Genomic DNA, 23073 nt, shown 5'->3' with positions numbered 1-23073 from the left:
TCAAATTTTAGGGACCACTTTTGTTTTCCATTCTTTTCATAGATATCATGTGCTCAAAGAAAACCCTCACTCATTTGGAGAACAGGCAACCACAATCCTGTTCTCCTGTGTGTATGTGTATGTGCATGTGTGCATTCTTCAGAACTCAGCTAAAATGCCGGCTCCTCCAAAAAGTCTTCCTCATTCGCTGCTAGACTGGGTTAAGTGTCCTGGACGGTAGGGTGTATTTTCCCATAATGGTCATGGCACTCTTTTGTCCCCCATACTGTTATAGAACCTGTACGTGTATTTCCGTATGCACGTGTCCACATGCGGACAATAGTACACGTACATCTTTTCATTCTTATTTTTATAAGGCGTAAGACATTTCCAAGCTACATTTTTTTCTTTACTATTTTCATCTACACAGATTAAGTTGAAAACCTTAGAGCTGACAGTTCAGCTAGACCAGCTTTGGAACACAAATTGCCTTACCATTTATCAAATTTAACATTAAGGTAAGATTCTTAGGTAGGTCTTTTGTTGGACAGTGTTTTGGTGAGGTTAAGAAGACAAGATCAAAAGATCTTATTTTGAACTAATCTAAGTGTTCCCAGGTGGCAGATTTTAGGACCCAAATCTCTAAAGTTTAGGATTATGTTGTGGCAAAATTCCAACATGGACCCCAGAGATTCTCCTTCCTGGCGTGTGTGCCTCATCTAACCCTCCCCCCATCTTGGGGTGTGGATGGGGCCTAGGAGTATAATGGATGTCACTCCTGAGATTAGGTGACGCCACATGGCAAAGGTCAAGAGATTTTGCAGATGTATTTAGGGTCCCAAATGAGTCAATGGTGAGTTCATCAAAAGGGAGATTACTCTGGGTGGGCCTGACCTAATCAGGACATCCTTTAAAAGACAGTCTGGCGGTCAAAGCCTTGAAGCATCAGACAGATGCAATTCTTCTGCCCTTGAGGGAGGAACCAGTGCTGTTGTGGATAGCCTCTAGGAGCTGAGGTCCTCAGTCCCACAGCTACGAGAGCTTAATTCAGCCAATAATCTGAATGAGCATGGAAGAGGACCCTGGGCCTCTCAATGAGCTCCCAGCCCCACTGACATATTGTGAGGCCCTGCACAGAGAACCCAGCCATAGCGCATCTGGATTCCTGACCCACGGAAACGTGAAATAAAAATTGGCTATGATTTTTAGCTACAAAGTTTGTGGTAATTTGTTATGCAGCAATAGATAAGAAATACTCCTATCAAGTAGCCTTGTCAAAAATGTTTACCCTGTGATAATGATGTGTCCATGTAGGTTCATCAGTTGTAACAAATGTACCATTCCGTTGGGGAATGTTGATAATGGGGAGATTATGCATGTATAGGGGCGGAGGGTATGTGGGAAGTCTCTGTACTTCCCATCAGTTTTGCTGTGAACCTAAAACCGCTCTAAAAATTAAAGTCTATTAACAAAATGTTTTTAAGAAAACATTTACGCTGAATCTAATCAAGCCTTAATACCAGGGTCGGTACGCTTTTCTGTAAAGGGCCAGATGGCAGATATTTTTGGCACTGGGGCCATAATTCTCTGTCACTGTAGCATGAAAGCAGCCACAGGCAATGTGTAAGTGATGCACGTGTCCATGTCCCAATAAAACTTTATTTACAGAAACAGACGACAGTCTCACAGGCCATGGTTTACTGAATCCTGCTCTAGAATAAAAGGAACTAAAGAGACAAAACAACTAAATACAATGCATAAACAAATCTTGATTGGGTCCCAGTTGGAAAGAAATGCTATAAAAGATGTTTTAGGGCTAATTAGGAAAACTAAGGATGCCTCGTAAGATATTAAATAACAATTACTAGTTTTCATAGATGTGTGTGCTTATGTAGGAGAATGACCTTATTCCTAGAAGACTTGTCCTGATGTATTTATAGATAAGGTGTCTTAATTTCAACAGGTCTGGAATTAGGGTGAGACGAGTGAGGCAGGTTTGTACAAATACAAGGTCAGATCCCATTTTTATTTAAAATGTTGATATTTTGTTCATCATGTACTCTTTATTCATTTTATTTTTAAAAAACATGGTAATAAAATATTATTTATCTTGATTGCTAAGTTTTTTGGTGCCTCCTTAAACTTAGTGTCTGAAATGTCTCACTTTGAAATGGTTTTCTCGGAAGACGGAAGGTGATAATTGTTGGATCCCAGTAGTGAGTAAATGCGTGGTCATTGTCCTCACAATGCAAGTCTCCTGTAAGTTTGAACATTTTCAAGTTGAAATAAGTAAATAGTCTTTAGCATATTAAAATAAAGTAAATTTTAAAATTAAAAAAGAAACTTAACCCATTCATAGATACAAAGAACAGACTGGCGGTTGCCAGAGGAGTGGGTGAGGGGTGGGTTTAAAATGGGTGAATGTGATCATAAGCTTCCAATTATAAAATAAGTTAGTTCTGGGGATGTACTGTCCAACATGATAGTTGTAGTTAACAAGACTGTATGTTTGAAAGCTGCTAAGAGAACAGATCTTAAAATTTCTCATCACAAGAAAAAACTTTTTGTAACTTCGAGTGGCAGTGGATGCTAACTGGACTCATTGTGGTGATAATTTTGTAATATATACAAATATTGAATTATTATGTTGTATATATGAAACTAATATGTTATACCTTAATAAACATACCTTAATTATGCTTTAATAAACATACCAATTATACTTTAATAAACAAACATACCAATTATACCTTAATAAACAAACAAAACCAATTAAGACAGAGTAGCAACCAAGAAACAGACAAACAAAAAAAAAGTAATTGTAATTATGTGGTGATGGATATGCACTAGACTCATTATGGTGATCATTTTGTTATGTATACATTTATCCAATGATTATGTTATACATCTGAAACTAACATAATGTTATATGTCATTTATATCTCTATTTTAAAAAGTCTCTAGAATATAACATAAGTTTATTCCTGCTACGGGTAGAAGGGCTATAAATTTCTGTTGTCTTGGGATACTCCAGCCTATTTCTATAGTCTGGGAGTAATTGTTAAAAACATCCCTTTTTATGCTTAAAAAGTGTCCCAGTTTGGATGATTGGCCCTGCTTAGCGTAAGAGAGCAAGGTGGGGATTTTGATAATCACACTCTCATCCGGGCTTCTCCATGGCTGGGAGATCTCAGGTAAGTTACTTCTCCAAGCACAAACATTCATAGCAACCATACTCTTTCTCGAGTGAAAACTTACTGCAAAGTCACAATATAAGCAATAATTTGGAGTAGCATTTTATTAGTAAAAATTCCTTTCATATGTTCAATTTAGTTTATGTACAAACCAATTGATTCTCACTAAGGCCGTTGAGATGCACACACACATTTTAAACCAGAAGTTGTTGCTGAAATCTTACTTGGTCATAACACCCACTTTGTTCCTTGATTCACAGAGGACTGGTGGCAAACAGTAGCTATCTTTTCAAGGGCTCCCCTTAAAATCTAAGTTAAATGGAGATGGCAGGAGAACCCCAAGTTAATTATCTTCAGCACCTTAAAACCTCTTGCCCAATGCACCTGAGCACACAGTTTAAAATATTTTTAATGGAATTTGGTGCTAATTTGCAGAACTGCGAAAACCCTCCTTGGTTCGGGTTGAACCAAAACAGTCAGTAGGATCATATCCAGCTCAAAAACTTCTGTTTCTAAAGTTACTTTTTCTGAAACTCTGAATCCCACGGAGGGAAGAAGGAATAGCACCTGGAAGATCTGGACTCTCCTGTTTTTACAGCAAAAGCGCCAGAAGCAAGTGGGGCTATTAGAAGGCTATGGGCAAAGAAGAAAGCTCTGTTTCAGTGGAATGGAAACAATTGGACTGTTGAACTTGCATAGGGCAGAGATGGTCCAAAAGTACGGCAGGGAGATGTCTGCAGTTCTTTCCATCTGCTTCCAAGAGCCTCCAGTTTTTAAGATTAAAAAAAAAAAAAATCTCTATCCTCCAAGTTTGGGAGTAGAGCTGGAAGATTCTAACAGGTTTATTGTTTCAATGCCAGTTTGGGTCATGAAGTCAGCTCATGAACTAGAGACACACATGCCAAATGTGCCTAGAGATATAAATTTGAGCCAATTACCAACTTTTAAAAATGGGAACATTTTGCATTCAAGTCTGGATTCCTGACAAAAGTGGGATGCTTTCCCCATGGGGTTTCTATTAAAGTCGGGGTGTCCATGCCCACCTGAGACAGAGCACGTGCCCTTTGCATTCCCACCATCTCCATCAGGCTTGTCTCCTCACCCAGGTGCACGACAATCATCCAGATTTCTCATTGGCCCCTTTGGACATTTGAGCGTGCCACTGGTGGAATAGATGGTCATGCTTTCGAGATTAAATTGGAGTGAGGTGAGCCAAGAAGGGTTGGGACAGGACGGCTCCTGGCTCTCGTTTTTCAGAGCTCTTGCATCTAAGGCTATGACCTTGAGCAAATCACAGCTACCTCTGTAAGGCTCGGTTACCTCGTCTGTAAAATGGATGCAGAAACTCCTGCCCACTAAAGTACGGGCTGTGATAAGAATCAGACTATAACACCTGGTGCTTTATAAATTGAAAAGCTCTGTGGTCCACATCTGTGGTTTGGTCAGTCTCACATCCACCATCCCCACTTTGCCTGGTACCAGCGCCCCAAATTTTCCTCCTAGAAATAGCCTCTCTCATTCTCAGTCCACATAGTTGGGTGGTGTTGACTCCAGCCTCAACCCAGGTAGGCATTGGGTCAAGCTGGCCAAACACAGTGCTGCATTCTCCCATTCTCCTGGTTCCAGGATGGGCATATGAGCCAATTGGGACCAATTGAATCAAGGCTGGGACTTTAGTTCAAACTGTTGGAAAAAGGAATTTCTCTTTTCTACTGAACTTGGCCACCTTGTTGCAAACCTGGAGGTGGCAGACCTGCAAATGGAGCCGACGTGGAGGAGAGAGGAATGGAAAAATGGTAAGAAGCAATGTCTGGGTCCGCATATACAGCAACACATGCATTCTCTTTGCTTCGGCCAGAATGAATGGAGCTAACTCATGGAGCCCCATGTCCCTGTGGGTGGCTCTACACTATCAGGCAGACTTGTGAGCGTTTGTTTGATTTGCATTCATTTCCCTGGGCACTCCTCGATTCCGCATCCTGCAGCGCCCCCGCAGCAGCCAGTTCTTCTCTCCTCCTTGACTTGATCATCCATACCGCCTTCCTGAAGTTCTTGAGAGGTTCTTGCTGTGAGGCTCTTGACGAGGGACACTGGAATCGTTCGCGGATCAGATAGCCATGTCTGGTGGGGGCAATGAAGCCGTTGTTGGTTGGGATGATTCTGTTCACCAGGGCATGGACAAACTGGACAGCCAGCAGGGTGCCTGTAGGGGGTAGAGGGCAGGGCCGCACAAATAAGAAAACTGGGGCCACAGAGGTCCGATCTCAGACATCCGAGAGTTGGCTGCATGGGGTCAAATCCCTGCAGCTGGCTCAGGTATGACATCTGAACTCTAGGAGTTCCTCTTGCTTCATCTTCATTATGGGAATGATAACTGAACATACGTACCTGCTGAGGGGAATTCTGAAGAATCGAAGACATCATGCATATCAGTATCAGTTTTTAGCCCAGAATGAGTCCAGTAGATATTATCATTTGAGTAGGAGTAGGAAGAGAAGATGTGAACCTGCTTAGGATGGGCTTTTAAGGCCGCTATCTACATACCTCTGTTTCTGAGCCAACTGTGACTTTTTGCTAGGCATCATTGCTATACTACAATATATTCAATTATGATATATTCGATTATGATGTATTCAGCTCTACCTGATATTCATTCAGTCTCTTACTTGCTTTGTGACCTTCAGTAAGTCCCTTAAGCTCTCTGAACTTCAGCTTCTTCGTGTCAAACAGGGATAGCAATGACTTCTATCTTCCTGCCAGTGTTGTATGGATTCCCTTTTTACAGGAGATAGTGTAGGAAGGTGACAAAGGTAATATGGGGACCAGGCATACCAGATTCGAACAAGTCGCCCCATTTCTCGGAGCCTCAGTTTTTGCTCTGTAAAATGGGGGTGGCTGTTGAGAGAATTAAATGGGTTGGTAAGAGTACCCAGCACACCCAGCAAACAAGAAATGTTAACTCTTGCTAGTGCGCCTTTAGTGTAATACGGAATTGACCAAGAGATGTGGGGTTTTCAAAGTGGTTGGTCTTAAACAAGTCGCCCCTGGCATTTATGGGACCAGGGGCAAGAGAATGAATCAAGGCTCATATGTAAATGTTACAAATCTATTAAATGAACTATAAACTATTAAATGAAATATGTTCTACCCTCCTACAGTGATAAATGTGCCTTCAAAACCACCTGGAAGATCAGGTCTGGGTTGAAAATTCTCAGGCTGCTCAGCTCCACATTGGAATGTAGCTGTTCGTGGCTTGACACCCTTATTTTCCCATACCCAGTTCCACCCTACACCCTTCGGGGACTCACACATATACATGTAAACCCTCCACCAAGCTCTTATCTCTAGAATCCATGTACACCACCCCATGGCCACCCTGAGCCTAGGGGTGTGCACTGTAGAGGTGTAGTCTATCTTCATAAGGATGCACCTGGGGAAGAGGCCTGCACAGGCCCTAAAGAGGGCCCCAGGCCAGGTGAGGAGGGTGTCTTGGAGTTCCAGGTACCTAGAACTTAGGTATAGAGGAGAGCTGTAGCTCCAAGTGGGCCTGTCCCCTTGACCTGGAGAAGACTAGGAGGGAACCAGCTAGAGGAGGTCAGAGTAGGCCCTCTGATGCCTAGGGCAGGGCCTTCTCCAGATCTAAGTTTAGCTCTGCCTTCAAAGCAAAATGACTCACCGTCCAGCACACTCAAGACGATTATGGAGCGATCCTTCAAGCCCGCATATACATACTTGTCATCCTTGGAGAAGCAAGCACATTGGACTCCTCGACAGAAAGAGTTCTGTTGAAAAAGACAATGTGATCTTGATTTCAGATTGAAAGACACCAAGAGACCAGCCCAAAAGTATGTGTGTAGGAAGCCAGGCTTGTAAGCACCCTATGGGGGATGATGGATCCACTGAAAACCTGGAGAGATGTGTGGTATCAATATTCATAGAATCAAAACACACCTTCACTGAAATTGGGTTGAGGGGTTTAGCAATGTTTTGCATTGGAAAATAGGAATTACAGGATTTAATTCTTAAATGATCTCGGCTATGCAAGAATTAGACATACTTGTCTTTAATTAAAAGCTCTGTGCTAAATGTAATGTGGGATCCGAGATTAGATCCTAGAACAGAAAAAGGGAATCTGTCAAATAATGTACAATCCCAATGAAGTCATTATAGTTTAGTTAATAATATTATTCCCATATTTTCTTAGTTTTGACAAACACACTCTCATTACATAAGATATTAACATCAGAAGAAGATGGGTGAGAGGTGGGTGGATGGAACCTTCGTACCATCTGTAAATCTAAAATCATTCCAAAACTGAGTTTATTTAAAAACAAAAACAGAAAGCTAGGTGTATTTAACTGCTGCGGTGACATTTCCTATCTCAACAAGAAAAAAAAATCACTTCCATCCCGGCCTTATAGTGAGTGGCTCCATAAAAATAAGTAAATCAGGTGGGACAAAGGCCTTTTAAGATGAAACTACACATACTCTGTTCTCTTAGTTACAAGATCATCTCCCTGTATTTATTAACAATTTTTATGCCTTGCAACCTAAGGTATGGCCTTTGTTCCCATCTGAAAAACTAGAATAATAACACCAACCTTATAAGACTGTCGTGAGGATCAAAATATAAAATTATATTTTAACATGTACATTTTATATAATGTATATGTAATATGAATATATAAATATATAACGTAGCTCTTGATGATATCGATACAAAAATTATAATACCTCTCTATGGATGGGCAGTGCAGACGCTAAATACACATTGCATGTAAAAGAGTCATCAGCGTCCCTCCTCAGAGTCTTCACGGTTGCTGTTCCTTCTGTCTAGAATGCTGTTCCACCAAACTTAAATAGCATTCCTTGGCCCTCTTTACCTCCTTGATTTGCCCCTTTTTTTCAAAGCCTTTGTTGCTCTCCAACTCATCACATATTTGCTGCTTTGTTTTTATTTCAAGAACATTTATTGAATCCTGAGGATATGTTGGGAGCTATCCTAAGGATGGGGCCACCTAAGTGAGCAAAACACAAAAGATCCTGCCCTTCAGGAGCTCACAGTGTTCCCCCCACTAGAATGCGGCTCCAGGAGGTGGGGCTTTCGGTGTCTGCCTTTCGTCACAGCTGCTTCCTCACTGCCGGAAACGGGCCTGGCATAGGTTATGCAGTTAAAACTAGTGGGCGAAAGAATGACATAATTAGGAGCAGGGTGAGGTGAGAGACGCAGGGCTGTGCCAGTGCAAGATTTGATCCTGTCTTTATTTAAAATGTTGATAATTTTGTTCTTCGCAGATCTTTTGCATTCCTTGTGATTTTTTTTGAAACATCTTATCAAAATATTTTTCTTGACTGATTGCCAGGTTTTGGGGCACCTCCTTGAACTCTACTCCTGACACTAGAGCCTCACTTACCTTACCATAGTCCCGACCCTGGTCCATGGCACACTGTGTATTCACTTAACAAATGACACCTGTCATCAGTTTTCTAACACATGGACCTAGCATGCATGTGGTGTGGCAGGCCACGCACCATGTAACTCATCTCAAATCTCCCCTTGCATGCCTGCAGGTCCCAGAGACAGAGTAGGGCTTCCTCCGACCCGCTGACTGCCAGCTGCTCCTTGTGGCTGACCTCCACACAGGTGACAAGGCTCCTGTGGGCCTCCAGAGGGAACACTTTGGAGTTCACACAGTCATAAAGGAAGAGATCACCGTTGGTCATGCCGTAGATCACACGGTAATCAGCCAGAATGGCTACGCTGGATATGGTCTCAGGCAGCTGGGTATAGAAGGTATAGGTTGGCCCATCGATGACTGGACAGGGGTCCCCAGGGCCGATGTCCAGCACCAGGACGATGCTGTCATAGGCGATGGCCAGGTGCTCCTCACTCTTACTCAGGGCCATGCAATTGATGGCTTTCCGGGCCTCTGGAGGGGGGATGCACAGGACATCCTGCCTGGAATTCAGGGGGAACACCAGGACGATGCCGGAAATGAGGCCAGTGAAAAGGAGGTTGGCCTGCTCGGCGACCTCCAGACACTTGACCTCGTTGGAGGTGTCCAGGGTATCTTGCTCCTCACCTGCCGTGACAGGGAGAAGATTGCATCAAGAATGGATCATAGGAATGCTCGCTCCACAGTTTTCCCAATTTTTTCAATACTTTTATTATTCATAATCTTCAACTTGGCTACTGCAAGCTTCCCTGCTTCCACTCCTGCCCCTGAAACTATGCAGAGTTTTAAAAGTGAAAATCGTATCATCTCACTTTCCTGACTAACAGCCTCCAGTGACCTCCCACTCCCATCACATGACCTCTCAGACCTCTTCCCAAATGTTTCCTTTATAAATTTCCGTAAAGGCTGAAGAGTAAATACTTTTTGCCTTGCAGACTGCATGCTTTCTGTTGCAACCACTGAATCCTTCCTTTGTAGCCCAAAAGCAGCCACAGATAATGTATAAACTAATAGGCCTGGCTGGATTTGGCCCGTGAGCCGGAGTTGGCAGACTGCTATCTCATCCCCATACTCCGTTTCTTTATGTCTTGCTTTGCCCCCACCACTAGCAGGTAAGCACCTCGAGAATCTGTCTTGCTCACCCTCACAGCCTGGCACTAAACAAATGTCTGCCAAATCCATGAATGTGTGGACTTGAGAGAGAATTTATTTTCTCATATTATTTTATCATAAACAAGGAATTTCTATATCTCCATTTGCCCAGTGGGGATTGTAGCAGATACTGTTGGTGACATGCCCAGACCCCCTTTACTGGCCAGTTCACTCACCCCAAGGTTTCCCACTACCCTCAGATGAAAGGAACCCTCATCGGGAAATGCCCAGGGGCTGTGCCCGGCCCCATCCAAAGATGTCACCAGGCCAATGACTGTCTTGTCTAGAGATGGGACAATGCCGAGGTGCAATTTATGGTCTGGAGCTCCCTATGGGATCAGGCCGAGCCCACTTCCTTGCTTGGTCCTTCCCCAACCCCAGCCTGCTTCCTCGCCCCTCCTCAGGCTTCTCCTGGGAGCCGCCCCTCTATGTACCACTAGTGCAAGTATCCCCATCATATGCTTCTGGGAAACCTGAACTGAAATAAACTGACAACCAATATTCAATTGCTTTATACTAGAAATTTATAAAATCGAATCCTATTTTCTATTAGTCATTTCCAACTTGACGGGAATTATGGGAGTGATATGGACTGAATGTTTGTGTCCCCTTCAAGTTCATATGTTGAAATCCTAACTCCTAATGTGATGGTATTTGGTGATGGGGGCACTGGGAGATGATGAGTAGGTCGTGGAGTTGGAGCCCTCAGAATGGGATGAGTGCCCTTTAAAGAGGAGACGTGAGAGCTTGCTCTCTCTCTCTGCTCTCTGCCATGAGAGGATACGAGGAAAAGATGGCCAGTTGCAAGCCACGAAGAGAACCCTCACTAGATACCAGATCTGCTGGCACCTTGATCTTGGACTCCCAGCCTCCTGTGAGAACTGTGGGAAATAAACATCTGTTGTTTAATCCCCTGAGGCGATGCAGCCTGAGTAGACCAAGACAGGGGCTTCAATGCTTGCTTGCCCACACAAACAACCATGCTTATCTCATACAAACCTTCTGCCAAATCCCAAACAGTGACTTTGTTTTTGTCCCCAATTTTGGGGAAGTAAACGTAGCTTCCATTGTGTGACACAGCTGTGAGGCCGGTGCGGTCCAGAAATGGGGCAGAGGCCCGTGGCTTCTGAGCATAAGTGAGATCCCAGACTTTAAAAGATGAGGACTGCTGGGAAGCAGATGCCACCAAGGCCCCACCCCGGGCCAGCAAGCTCACGGGAGCCCCGACACCTTCCAGGATGTCCAGCAGGGTCCCTTGCTCAGATAGACTCCATACCTGAGGATAGAGAGCAGAGGGGCAGGACTGACTTTTTCCTTATGCTGCCATTGTTTGGAAATACACTTAAGTCTATCTGTCCATCTAAGACTAATCCTTAGGCTGAGGTTCAAGGGCCTTCACGTCTCTCCACCTTCTCACACGTCCCCATATCTCATCAGGCTGTGACCATGGGAGTTCTCAAAGTGTGTTCTGAGGAGCCCCTGGAGGGAACCCCTACATTTTCTATAAAAGCAAAAATATTTTCATAATAATTCTAAGATATTATTTGCCATTTTCACTCTCTTCCTCTCACAAGCAAACAGTGGGGTTTTTCAGAAGTTATGGGACATACGAAACTACAACAGATAAGAGAATGCAGAATCAAATAGGGGCGTCCGATTAATTGTCTTCAACTAAGCCAGACATGAAAGAGATTTGCCAAAATGTGAACCAATCTTCTCGTGAGTTTTTTTGATTTGTTTCAGGAAATAGAGTTATTTTCATAAAAATGAGTTACGATGTTGACATACCATGTTGACGAATTAATGGATAAGTATTTTTGGATTTCCTCATTTTTAACTTTTAATACGATAATTATCAATAGATACTAAATGCAATGTGGGATCTGGATTGGATTTGGAATCAAAAAGAAGGACATTTGTGGGAAAGCTGGTAAAACATCTACAGATCAGTTAAGAGTATTGTCCCAGTGTTGATTTCTTGGTTTTGACAAAGGGCTCTGGGTAAACAAGATGTACATGTTGGGACAAGCCAGGTGAAGAGCAGGTATATACTTGGGGACTCTCTTTGCAATTCTTCTGTAAATTCTAAAATTATTCCCAAATAAATCACTTGTTAAAAATATATAAATCAAATTGATATAACCCACATAAGTGAAAGTGCTTGAGGGGTCTTCAGTAATCTTCAAGACCATGAAGATGTGCTGAGACCAGACCATTGGAGAAACGCTACTCAGTCACCTGTCTTTCTCACCAGCCTTGAGAACTTTGAGCTTAATGGGAATTTTCCTCCCTTCTCCTTTGACCTTGCTCCACTCTGAAGGTCAAAATCTGCCTGGTCTACCAAATTCAGTAGGAATGCCATCTCCTTCATTAAATATTTTGGTAATTCCCCCCAGGTCTGTCACTGAGTCCAAGAAAACCCCCTCATATGCTCCCAACGACCCTCCTAGTTTTGCCTGCACCAGTTCCAGTGTTTTTCTGTATTTCGAAGTCCAAAGATCCCTAGAAAAATCATACTTTTGATTCCAGAGGCAGAGGTGAGGGTGATAGGCCCTGGGTCTCCTCCTCACCTGAATGAGTGTATCCCGGGACCCAGTGACAATCAGATTGTTCTCAGGACCAAAAACGGCCGTCTCCACTATGTCCTCATGTTCAAGGTCGGTGGCCATGAAGTGATGAAACCCCTGTGAGTCGGCCAAGAATATCCGCACAGATCTGCCAAAGCCTGAAACAGCGGGGATCTGGGTTATTCCTTTCATTCCTGGAGGACCTTGAGAGTCAATCAGTTCAGTCAACAGAGATTTTTTTTTTTGAGTACCTACTATGTGCTAGTGCAAGAAATAAAGTGGTAAGCAAGACAGACATGGCCCCCCTCTGCACAGAGGGGTGATGACAGTGATCAATAATCTCACAGAAAAATAGTAGAGTTATTTATTATCACAAGACTCTGAGTTTTCAGAGCACTGGGACTGCCAATTTGGGCTGCTCATGGTATCCCAAAACGTAGCACAGAGCTGGACACAGAGTAAATATGCTTTGAAGATGGAAGGGAGAAAAGAAAGAGGGAAAAGAGGAAGAGAGGAAGGGAAGATGGGAGAGAAGAAGGAGGGAAGAATCTGGAGGGAGGGAAGGGATGGGGAGAGAGAGGGAGGAAGGAAAATAAAATGGCTATAATTTGTGATAAGGGCAATGAAGTTAGGGGACTGCAGGCCATGAGAAGATGGCACAGAGACACACATGGCAGGGAAGGCAACGTAAAGATGGAGGCAAAGACTGGAGGGATGTGGCCACGAGTCAAGGAGTCACAAGGCAGAAGCCGAAAGAGGCAAAGAAGAATTCTCCTCTAGGGCCTGTGGAGGGAGCCAGGCCTGCCACCACTGTGACCGCAGACTCCTGGCCTCCAGAGCTGTGAGAGAAGAAATTCCTGTTGCTTTAAACCGCCACATTTGTATGGGAGTTTGTTATGGCAGCCCCAGGACATGAGAGCTGACTCTAGAAGGACGAGGAGGTGACAGACACTGGAAGGGCGGGAACGTATGGGACAACAAGGAGGTGTGTCTGAGGGGCAGCACGGAGGCCAGTGTTGCTGAAGCAGAGTGAAGGAGGGGAACATGTTGCCGGATTTAGTGAAATAGCAACAACAACACCGCATCCAGTTAAATTTGAATTTCGGATGAACGATGTAAATTTTTATTAGTATAAGTATAGCCCCAAAACTGCGTGAGATATACTAAAAACTTGACTTGTTTATCTGAACTTTAACTGCCCATTCTGTGTTTTATCTGGCAACCCTACCCAAAAGGACCTGCTCGCTTGCATTCCAAATATGTTCTGGGTGAATGTCATGCTGAGAGGACCCCTAGCAGGGAGGTAGGCAAATAAGGACCGCATCTCCCAAACAATAGGCTGGTTCCCCGCATTGTGGACGGGGAAACTGTCCAGGCTCCTTCTTCTCCTTGGCTGTTGGAAAGAGCCAAACCTGAAACCCAACTGTAACAAGTTTCTAGGTCACCGAGATACTCAGTTCCTCGGGCCTCGGTCCTGATTCTATTTTGCATCCCTACCCTTGTTCCTCTTTCTTCTTTTGTGCCTATTTCCCATGCTATATTTCACACATACTTAAGCCACTTGAAATTCTTTTGGAGACAGGATAAAGAGTACATATCAATCCATCATTCCCTCAGTCAGTCTTGGAGGATAAGCACTTAACTACCAGCCCTACAGTCTCCAATCAGGTCATCACAAGCCACATGTGGCTATTACTGTGGCTGGTCTGAATCGGAATGAGCTATAAATATACAGTACCCACCAGATCTCAAAAACCGCACACAAGAATTTAAAAAATAATGTGAAATATACCACTAATAATTTTTATATTGATTTTATGTTGAATTTTTGGATGTAAGAGGTTAAATAAGATATATTATTAACATAATGGTACCTGTTTCTTTTTACCTTTTAAAATTGGGTCATGAGAACATCCACAACTATTAATGTGGCTCACCTTTGTGTTTTGCATTATTGGACAGCACTTGTTTAGAGTGTCTTTTGACCCCTGGAAATGGTTTTGCAAACACCAGGCTGATTTTAGGACAGTAAAAATTCTCTGTCTGAGACTATAATGATGGATACCTGTCATTATACATTTGTCCAAACCCATAGAATATGCAACACCAAGAGTGAAACCTAATATAAACTGTGGACTTTGGGTGATGATGTGTCAAGAAAGGATCATTGATTAGAAATGCTTATCAATCTAGTGGGAGATGTTGATAATGGGGGAGGCTATGCATGTGTGGGAGCAGGGGGTATATGGGAAATCCCTGTACTTTCTGTTCAATTTGGCTGTGAACCTAAAACTGATCTGAAAAAAAATAGTCCATAAAAAAAAAATCGGGCTATGGAGCATCTGTTGGTCACCTCCACTAGGAAGCCTTCCCTGACTGCTTCAGACTAAATAAGGGAACCCTGTCACATGCTCCCATGGCCCCTGATTCTTGTCTTTCCTGTGCCTACCCTACTTTTCCATCTTTTTTGTTAGCCTGGAAGCCCATAAAAGCAGGGGTTGTGGGGGCTGGCTCACCCGTGAGGTACCTCACCCTCTTACCCAGAAGGCACTCATCTTCAGAGACCACTAGGAGCCCCCCCCCATCCCTGTGACTATCCAGCAGAGAAAATCACTCCCATTTCAGAGATAATGAGCCAGAAGCCCAGAGAGGTTAGGAAATTTGCCCAGAACAGGGGTTGGCAAACCACAGCCTGTGGGCCAAAACTAGCCAGCCACCTATTTTAGTGTGGCCCATGAGCTAAGAATAGTTTTTATATGTTTTAATGGTTACCAAAACTCAAAATAAGATAACTATTTCATGACACATGAAAATATGAAATTCAAACTTCAGCATCCATAAAGAAAGTTTTATTGGTACACTGCCACACCCCCTTGAAATATTGTCTGAGTTGCTTTCACATTATAAGGGCGGGGTTCAATAGTTGTGGCAGAATGTAGCCCTTTGTGGAAAAGTTTACTGGATGCTGGTCTAGAACTCCTCCCTTTCCCCAAGCCCCGCTCCACTTCCAAACAAATCCGGAGCTGCCTCCTCAGCGCTCCCCAGTGAGTGAAATTAACCGCTACCTGCGGCCAGAAGGGACTCATCTTCAGAGACCACCAGGAACCCCACAGCTTCTGGAAGCTTCTCCAGCAGGCTATATCCTTTGGAAGAAACCTGTGCAAAGACAAAGATGCCCATTGAGTATTTCCACAACTGTAAAGGTTCAGGGTCAAGAGCTTGGATCTGAAGCAGGGCTTTGCCACTCACCAGCGACACGATCCTAAGCAAGTCTCTTTATCCCCGGGCCTCGGTTTTCTCATCTGTTAAATGGGTGATGATACCAGGGCTGCCTCACAGGGCTATCATGGGCTAAGGGGTGTGTTCGAATTATCCCCGCCCCCCCCGCCAGGCACATAGTCAGCCCTCCCAAAGTGGCAAGTATTATTACTACTGTTGTTGCTGTCACCAACTCAGGGACCCAGAGAACATTCCAGACCCCAGAAGAGGTCTGGAGATCTCAAATAAGATCAAAACATAGGTTGGAGCCAGAGGAAGGCAGCACCATTCTTATTCCTGAATTGAAGAAATGAACCAATTTTGTTCAAGTCTAAGAGGAAAATTCATTAATTAATCCTGATTTTTAAGCCTCAGTCCAGCTAGCGAGTTTTGAGGATCTGACTGCCACGAGACCATGTGCCAAAAGCTTTATGTCATAATTTCAGGGGGCAGGAGGACATGTGGCAGCCCAGGAAAGTGAGCCCTTTGCACCAATTCAAGCCAATATTTAAAAAATATTTGTTCAATATTTCTTTAGCAGGTGCAAGAGAAAGTGAATTTCTTCATGGACGTTACTGCTATTTTTTTTAAACACATGTTTCTTTAAAAATTTAAACAGATTAAACAATAATACTGTATAAGATCTTTTTAAAAATAAATACCATTTTTTAAGAAAAGTGCACACCATAAACTTCTTTGCACCTTTTCCGTTATTCTTCCTTCTCCCCAGAAGAACCTTTGTCTACATTTGGTGAGTATCCGTTTGCATAGGTAAACATTTACAGGAGCATCCTCTGTTGTACAAGCCATCATAGATACTGTTTGCAAGTTGCTTTTTCACTTAATGTGTTTGGGGCAGTGGTTCTCATCTCGGGTGCGATTATGCCTCCCCAAAGGACATTGGGCAATGTCTGGAGACATTTTTGGTTGTTAACATTGGGGGGACACTTTGTATCTAGTGGATGGAGTTGCTGGATCTTTGACCTGATGTCTCACATAAATTTTGGAAAATTCTCAACCATTATCTCTTCAAATATTTCTTCTGCAGCCCTCTCATTCTCTCCTTTACTTTAGAGACTCTAATTGTCCTTTAGACATTTGGCATTGTCCCACAAGTCTCAGATGCTCCGTTCATTTCCTCCTCGTTGTTTTTTTCTTTACATTTATGATGGATAATTTCCATTAACTTGTCTTTAATTCTGGTATCTCTCTGCTGTGACTAGTCTGTCATTAAACCTGTATATGTTCTTCATTTCTGACACTGTCTTTTTTATTTCTTGAATTTCCAATTGGCCTTTTTTTTTTTCCAGTTTTGATTTAAAGTTTTTGAAATTCCCCATCTGTTCACACATGTTATTCACCTTTTCCATTATTTATCATACACATTTTGAAGTTCTTTATCTGATCACTTAAATATCTGAATCAGTTACGTGTCAGCTTCTATTAAGTATTTTTGCTCTTGATTATGGTTACAATTTGCTCTCAATTTTCTTGCTTGTAATAATTTTTGAATTATAATGGGTATTGTACATAAAAGGATAGTAGAACCTAAAGTAAATAATATTTACCCTGAGAAAAGGACATGCTTCTTCGGTTGGGCTTTTTGTGTGGAGGGGTCTGAATCAATCTAATCTATACATCAGCTCAGTCTGGGCTTGATTGCAATTTTAGTTACATGCATTGACTACCGTCCCAAATGTTTTGAGGGTGGTGTCAAGACTTTCCCTCCAGCAGGGCTGGGGTCTGAGCATTGATAAGTCTCTAAAGACCCTCTATTTTTCAACCCCCTCCATCAGTTTTCCAAATCACAAGCTAGTTCTCTCTTCTTTTTATAGCCTTACCACCAGCTTTTTGGGGATGGTAGAGGTTACTTTCCAGTGGGAATCTGGTTTGGGTTGTCCCAGAAGCAGACACTGAGAATAGTATTTATGTGCAAGTAGTTTATTTGGGAATTGACCCCAGGATACACTGGTAGAGAGTGGAGAATTGAGACTGGAAAGGGAAGGCAGCCAATGAATGTGGCTTATTAAGCTAGTTACTAATGTAGGCAAATGGAGCTCAGTCTCTCCTGTCCCCATTCTGCCAGCACCCTTGGCCCTGTGTTAATGCTCCTGGGAGCAGCCCTCACCCAAACACTGATGGAGCTGGTGGATAGTGCCCCAGCTCCTGGCTTCTCAGTGGGGAGAGCTCTGACTCAGTTCTTATACTGTCTCCCAGAGTATCCCAAACAGGACTGAGAGTCAACCATTGCCCTGGAGACATCAATAGATGTTTCCTGAACTGTGTTGAATAGTCAATTCCTAGAATGAGGAAGCCTAATGTCAATTATTAAAAGATCAAAGGTGAAATATTTTCTCCCAACTTTGGGACATCTGAGCACTTTGGACCTGAGTGAATGCTGGCATCATATTTAATAAAGCTGCTTACCAAAGAGATGGAACCCTTGCTGAACCCAATAACCATCTTTCCCGGTTTCTGGACTGAGACTGCACAGGTAGGAGTTTCATCTTTGATGCTGGACAAGTGTTGCTTCCCCTGCACTTTTCCCGTGGCTGAGCTCCACAGAGTGACCACACCATGCTTGGACACTGTCAGCAGCGTGGCCCAGGAAGCCAATGCTGCCATATACATCCAGGGGTCGGCGGCATCTCCCAGGATGCAGAAAACCAGTTCTGCAGTTTCCAAATTCCAAGCACTGACCTAAAGGGAGGATAAAAAGGAAGAGAAAACTCAGCGGGAGACCTAGGCTACTTGTTCTCCAGAGTCCAACACAAGACCTGTTCTTTTTTTTTATAGTTCACCCATTTTATTTTCATTACTCTACCTGTTCCAAAATAAAAAGGCGTGGGGAGAGGTATCATGGAATAGCAAAAGGATATTCATGGAAAAATTAATGAAATCCAAATAAAGTAGAGAGTTAGATTGATAGAAATAATCAGTATTAATATCTTAGTTTTGACAAATGTAGTTATGTGAGATGTTGACATTCGATAAGGCTGGATCAAAGGCACATGGGAACTCTTTGTAATATTTTTATAACTTTTGCATAAATCTAAAATTGCTCCAAAATAAGAAGTTTCAAAAAATAGAGAAACAGCCAGTCATACTATATGTATCAACATATATGTCCATTAGAAGTAATTATTGATTAAAACAGGGAAGGCTTCCTGTTTAAACTCACACACACACACAAAAAGTATATTTTTATCAACAGTGATCATTTAAATAGTAAACATTAGTCCATTAATTACACTTCTGTGGTTTATGGTAAAGGAATAAGGAGAGATACACACAAAGATACATGCATAAGGAAATTTATCTCAGTTATTTGAAATTGCAAAGAACTGGACACAATGTCTGTGTTCAACAATAAGGAATTAGTTAAATAAGCTATAGAAGAGCCATCAATAAAATCTTATGAAATCCCTAAGCATGCTGTTTTTGAAGAATATTTAAGGTTATGGACAAATGAAAATAGCTTTATAAAACTGCATATATAATTTTATCCCAATTTTGTTTTATACACACATGTACTTGCACATACACATCACATAAAATCATATAAATGTTAACAATGGTTATCTTTGGGATTATCTGTTATTACTTATTATTTCTTTCTTTTCGAAAATTTGCTGATGACGAAGATGATTTCTATAATCGGTTTTGAAATCAACCAACACTTTTCTAATATTTAAGCCTGTACTGCCCAATAAAAACATAATGCAAGATGCAAGCCACATGTGACTAAATTTGTATTAGCCACTTTTGTTACCTTTGAACTAGATGCTGAATATACAGCCTTCTTTGCTTCGTCCACATGAAGGCTCCAGATCTGAGGTTCAGTGGGATCTTTTGAGCCTCTGTCCCAAATGGTGAATTTCTCCTGGCCAGAGAGTAAATTCCACAAGCGCAGAGTGCGGTCCTTGGAGGCAGAGATGGCGAGAGTCCCTTGGGCAAATACTTTCACACACTTCACCTCTCCTGCAGCAGGGGAGGCATGGGAGGTTGAGGTGGGGAGGGGAGAATATTAGCTGGGAACATTTTGATCTTCCAACTACCAAAACATCTGTTAGCTTGGAAATTCCCTGGTTTACCAAATTACAAATAATGGATTGTGGCAAAGCTAAAGTCAGGGTGTAACAACTGGTTGGGATTAAATCAACCGCCCGAATGTTACATCTGTAAAACACAGAGATTATTGAAATTAACAAGATTTCAGCATCATCCAGGGAATGTAAGAAAAGCAAGGTAAAATTATAGAAGAAGATCGTATAATCTTGGAGAGATATTTTCTAAACAAAACATGAAATTCGGAAGACATAAAAAGGAAAAACTGAACAATTGGATTAAATAAAAATGTAAAACTTGGAACTGAAAGGCATATGACAGGGAGAAAATAGTTGCAGTATATGACAGATACATGGAGACTTAATAAATAAAAAGTTCTTACAAATGAGCAAGAAAAATGCAAATAATTTACAAACTAGATAAAGAGTATAAACAGGAAATTAACAAATAGCAGACAATAAGCATTAGAAAATGGTGCTCGACCTCATTAGTCATCACAAAAAAATGCAAGATGAAATACCAATACTGTTTTACCCATCATATTGGCAAAGGTTTTATAGATTGCTTGCTGAAGTGCTGACAAAGATATAGATAATAAGTTTCTCTCCTACCTTGCTATTTAAGTTTACATAAATTTGTAAGAGGGTAATTTGGTACTATTTATTAAAAGTTAAAATGTACGGTCTCTTGGTTTTGATAATATACTGTAATTGTGTAAGATGTTGCCACTTATGAAAAGTGAATAAGGGTGCACAGGGACTCTGAAGTATTTCAGCGACTTTTTGTGAGTCTACATAATTATTTCAAAATAAAAAGCTAAGAAAAAGAAGAATAAAGGAAAAGTGTGCATTTTTGACTCAGAAATCCCACTTCTAGGAACGCTTTCCCACAGAAATAATAGCCTAAGTGTGTGAAGATGTGAAAGAACTTTAATTGCAGTATTGTTTGTGTAAAAGGAAAATTGCAAATAGCCTGTCTATGAAAAGGAGTTGTTTATATAATACGCTACGTCCAAATAAAGAATAGTGGGCAGACATTAAAAATAACAAGATGCATATATACGATGACCTGACCATGATAATCATGATTACTATAACAGCCAATACTTACCGAGTGCTTTCTATGTGCCAAGCATAGTTGTAAGTGTTTTACATGCATTAAACTCCTTTAATCCATATAACAACTCTGTTACATATGATCAGTATCCCATTAAACAGATGTGGAAACTGAGGCTCAGTAGAATACAGTAACTTATCCAAAGCCACAAATTATGAAGCCAAGAATTGAGCTTAGAGCCCAAGCTCTCAAATACTACAAAATATTGTTATAATATATTGTGACAAAAGCAAGTTGCAGCTCAGTATAAAATAGCATGATCTGATTTTCACTAAAACTCAAAGCACATGAGCCTATATAGAGTAATATATATAAAAGCCTAGAGAAAGTCTACTATTGGCATAAATCAAACTGTAAATATCAATCACTTCCAGGAGAGAGACTGAAAAGAGGAGCGACAAAAGGAAGTGAGTTTTATTTCTTTATAATTCAAATGCCGTCGAGATAGTGAGTGATTTTTATTTGTTGCAATTTGGGTATTTTCAAGCAAAATTTTTATAAATAGTAATGCTTTACAATATATCCACACACAGAGAACATTATATTACTCTTAAAATGAATTAAAGATATATACATGATATGGAAAGAGGTAAAATATGTGATGTTAACTAAAAAAAAAAAACAGGTTGCAAAAGCTTATGTATCTATATAACCATGTATATATGTATACATATACATATACACATATATATGCACAATTAAGTGCCATATAATGACATCTTGGTCAATGACAGGCTACATATACAATGGTAGTCTCATAAGATTATAATGGAGCTGAAAAATTTCTATCGCCTAGTGACATTGTAGCCATTGCAATGCATTATTCATGTGTTTGTGATGATACTGCTGTAAACAAACCTAGTGCCAGTTATATAAAAGTAGAACACTGTGTTATAATCACCTACCTCCAGTGTTCTGTATAATAACTTGCTGTGCAGGCTTGTAGCCTAGGAGCGATGGGTTGCACCGTAGAGCCTAGGTGTGTAGCAGACTAGACCACTTAGTTTGTGTTAGAACACTCCTTGACATTTGCACAAGGAAAAAATTGCCTAATGAGGCACTTCTCAGAACAGATCCCTGTCATTAACTGGCTCAAGACTATGAAACCAAATACCTCCCGGGGAAGAGATTAGAACAACAATACGCTGGTGAGTGTTTAACAACTGGTTCTATAAGGTGCTGAGAGAGCCCCGATTTGTGATGTTTGCCAATTTCTACAGTGTAAATACTCCCACTGTGGCCGATTCCAAGCCACTAACATGATGCCGTTGAAAGTGGCATTGGGAAGAGATGCCCAGTAGCATACCACTTCCACCACACGGATGCAGTGGCCAAGAATATAGGTAAAATAATAAGCATGGTAATATAATAAGAAAGGAACACGTTTTGAGTATTTATTACCTTGTGTTAATGTAATTGATTGAACTGTTAAATTTCTATAATGTAGTGTTTAATAATGGCTGTGTTTGACAACCACCTCACAGCAGTCCTGAAAACTTCGGTCGACTCTCACAAGCCAGCACAAGCCACCTTGTGATCAGAAACGTTCACTTTCCATATTATAATATGTCTATTATGTTTTCAGTTTTTCGACAAATTGATTACTGAGTCTTTCTGATTATAAATAATAAGAGTTTGATGTCTTAAAAAAATAAATCACCATTAAATAAAAAGTCACCTTTGGTACATGGGCACAGGTCTTGGACTGATGGCTCACACACACACAATACAAATACTGTACGGACCAACAGGAGAATAGGCATCCTGGCGATAACAAAACAAATGGAGTCTTATTTGACAGACACGATTGGTACCCGCTCCACTCCCATCTCTCAGGGAGGAAAAGAGTGAAATGAAAACATCCGGTGCTGGGAGTGTTGGGGGTGGGAGTGTTGCATATACAGCCTGTTTAGAAAGCAACAAGATGACGCGTCAAAACCCGGGGAAATGTTCAGACCCTCCAGTTGAGGAGGAAATATTCAACAGAATGAAAAAAAAACATTGATGAGAATAATAAGAGATTCATCCCAGAGTTCTCCATAATAGCAGATAATTAGAAATAGCTTAAATATAAAAAATTTAAAAAGTAGTTTATTTAATTCTGGAACATGATCTGTTGAGAAGAATGAAATAGTTTTGCTGCATTTAAACATTATAAATATGGAGATTAGATGGAACATAGCAGCATTACTCATAATAGCCCCAAATTGGAAACAGTGTAAATGGCCTTAAACTGATGAATGGATACACAAATGCTGGTCCTTCCATATAATAATGGAACAT

At 41.5% G+C, this 23073-nt stretch overlaps 1 protein-coding gene across 1 annotated transcript in view; it reads right to left on the bottom strand.

The window, feature by feature from the left end:
• Positions 1–2724: 2724 nt before the first annotated feature.
• Positions 2725–23073, bottom strand: part of NWD1 (NACHT and WD repeat domain containing 1) — a 53988-nt gene continuing 33639 nt past the window's right edge. Inside the window, exons 13-20 of the mRNA XM_016157821.2 lie at positions 19379–19587; positions 18034–18306; positions 15414–15504; positions 12352–12506; positions 10781–11057; positions 8706–9256; positions 6850–6955; positions 2725–5376 (exon numbers count right to left, since the gene is read on the bottom strand). Of these exons, the coding sequence (XP_016013307.2) occupies positions 5078–5376; positions 6850–6955; positions 8706–9256; positions 10781–11057; positions 12352–12506; positions 15414–15504; positions 18034–18306; positions 19379–19587 (1961 nt within the window). The 3' untranslated portion in view covers positions 2725–5077. The remainder of the gene's footprint in view (positions 5377–6849; positions 6956–8705; positions 9257–10780; positions 11058–12351; positions 12507–15413; positions 15505–18033; positions 18307–19378; positions 19588–23073) is intronic.

The sequence above is a fragment of the Rousettus aegyptiacus genome, unplaced genomic scaffold (genome assembly GCF_014176215.1).
Source record: "Rousettus aegyptiacus isolate mRouAeg1 unplaced genomic scaffold, mRouAeg1.p scaffold_m13_p_16, whole genome shotgun sequence".
NCBI classification, from domain to species: domain Eukaryota; kingdom Metazoa; phylum Chordata; class Mammalia; order Chiroptera; family Pteropodidae; genus Rousettus; species Rousettus aegyptiacus.
The sequence above is the reverse complement of the archived record's forward strand: the minus strand, read 5'-3'. Positions and strand labels throughout refer to the sequence as shown.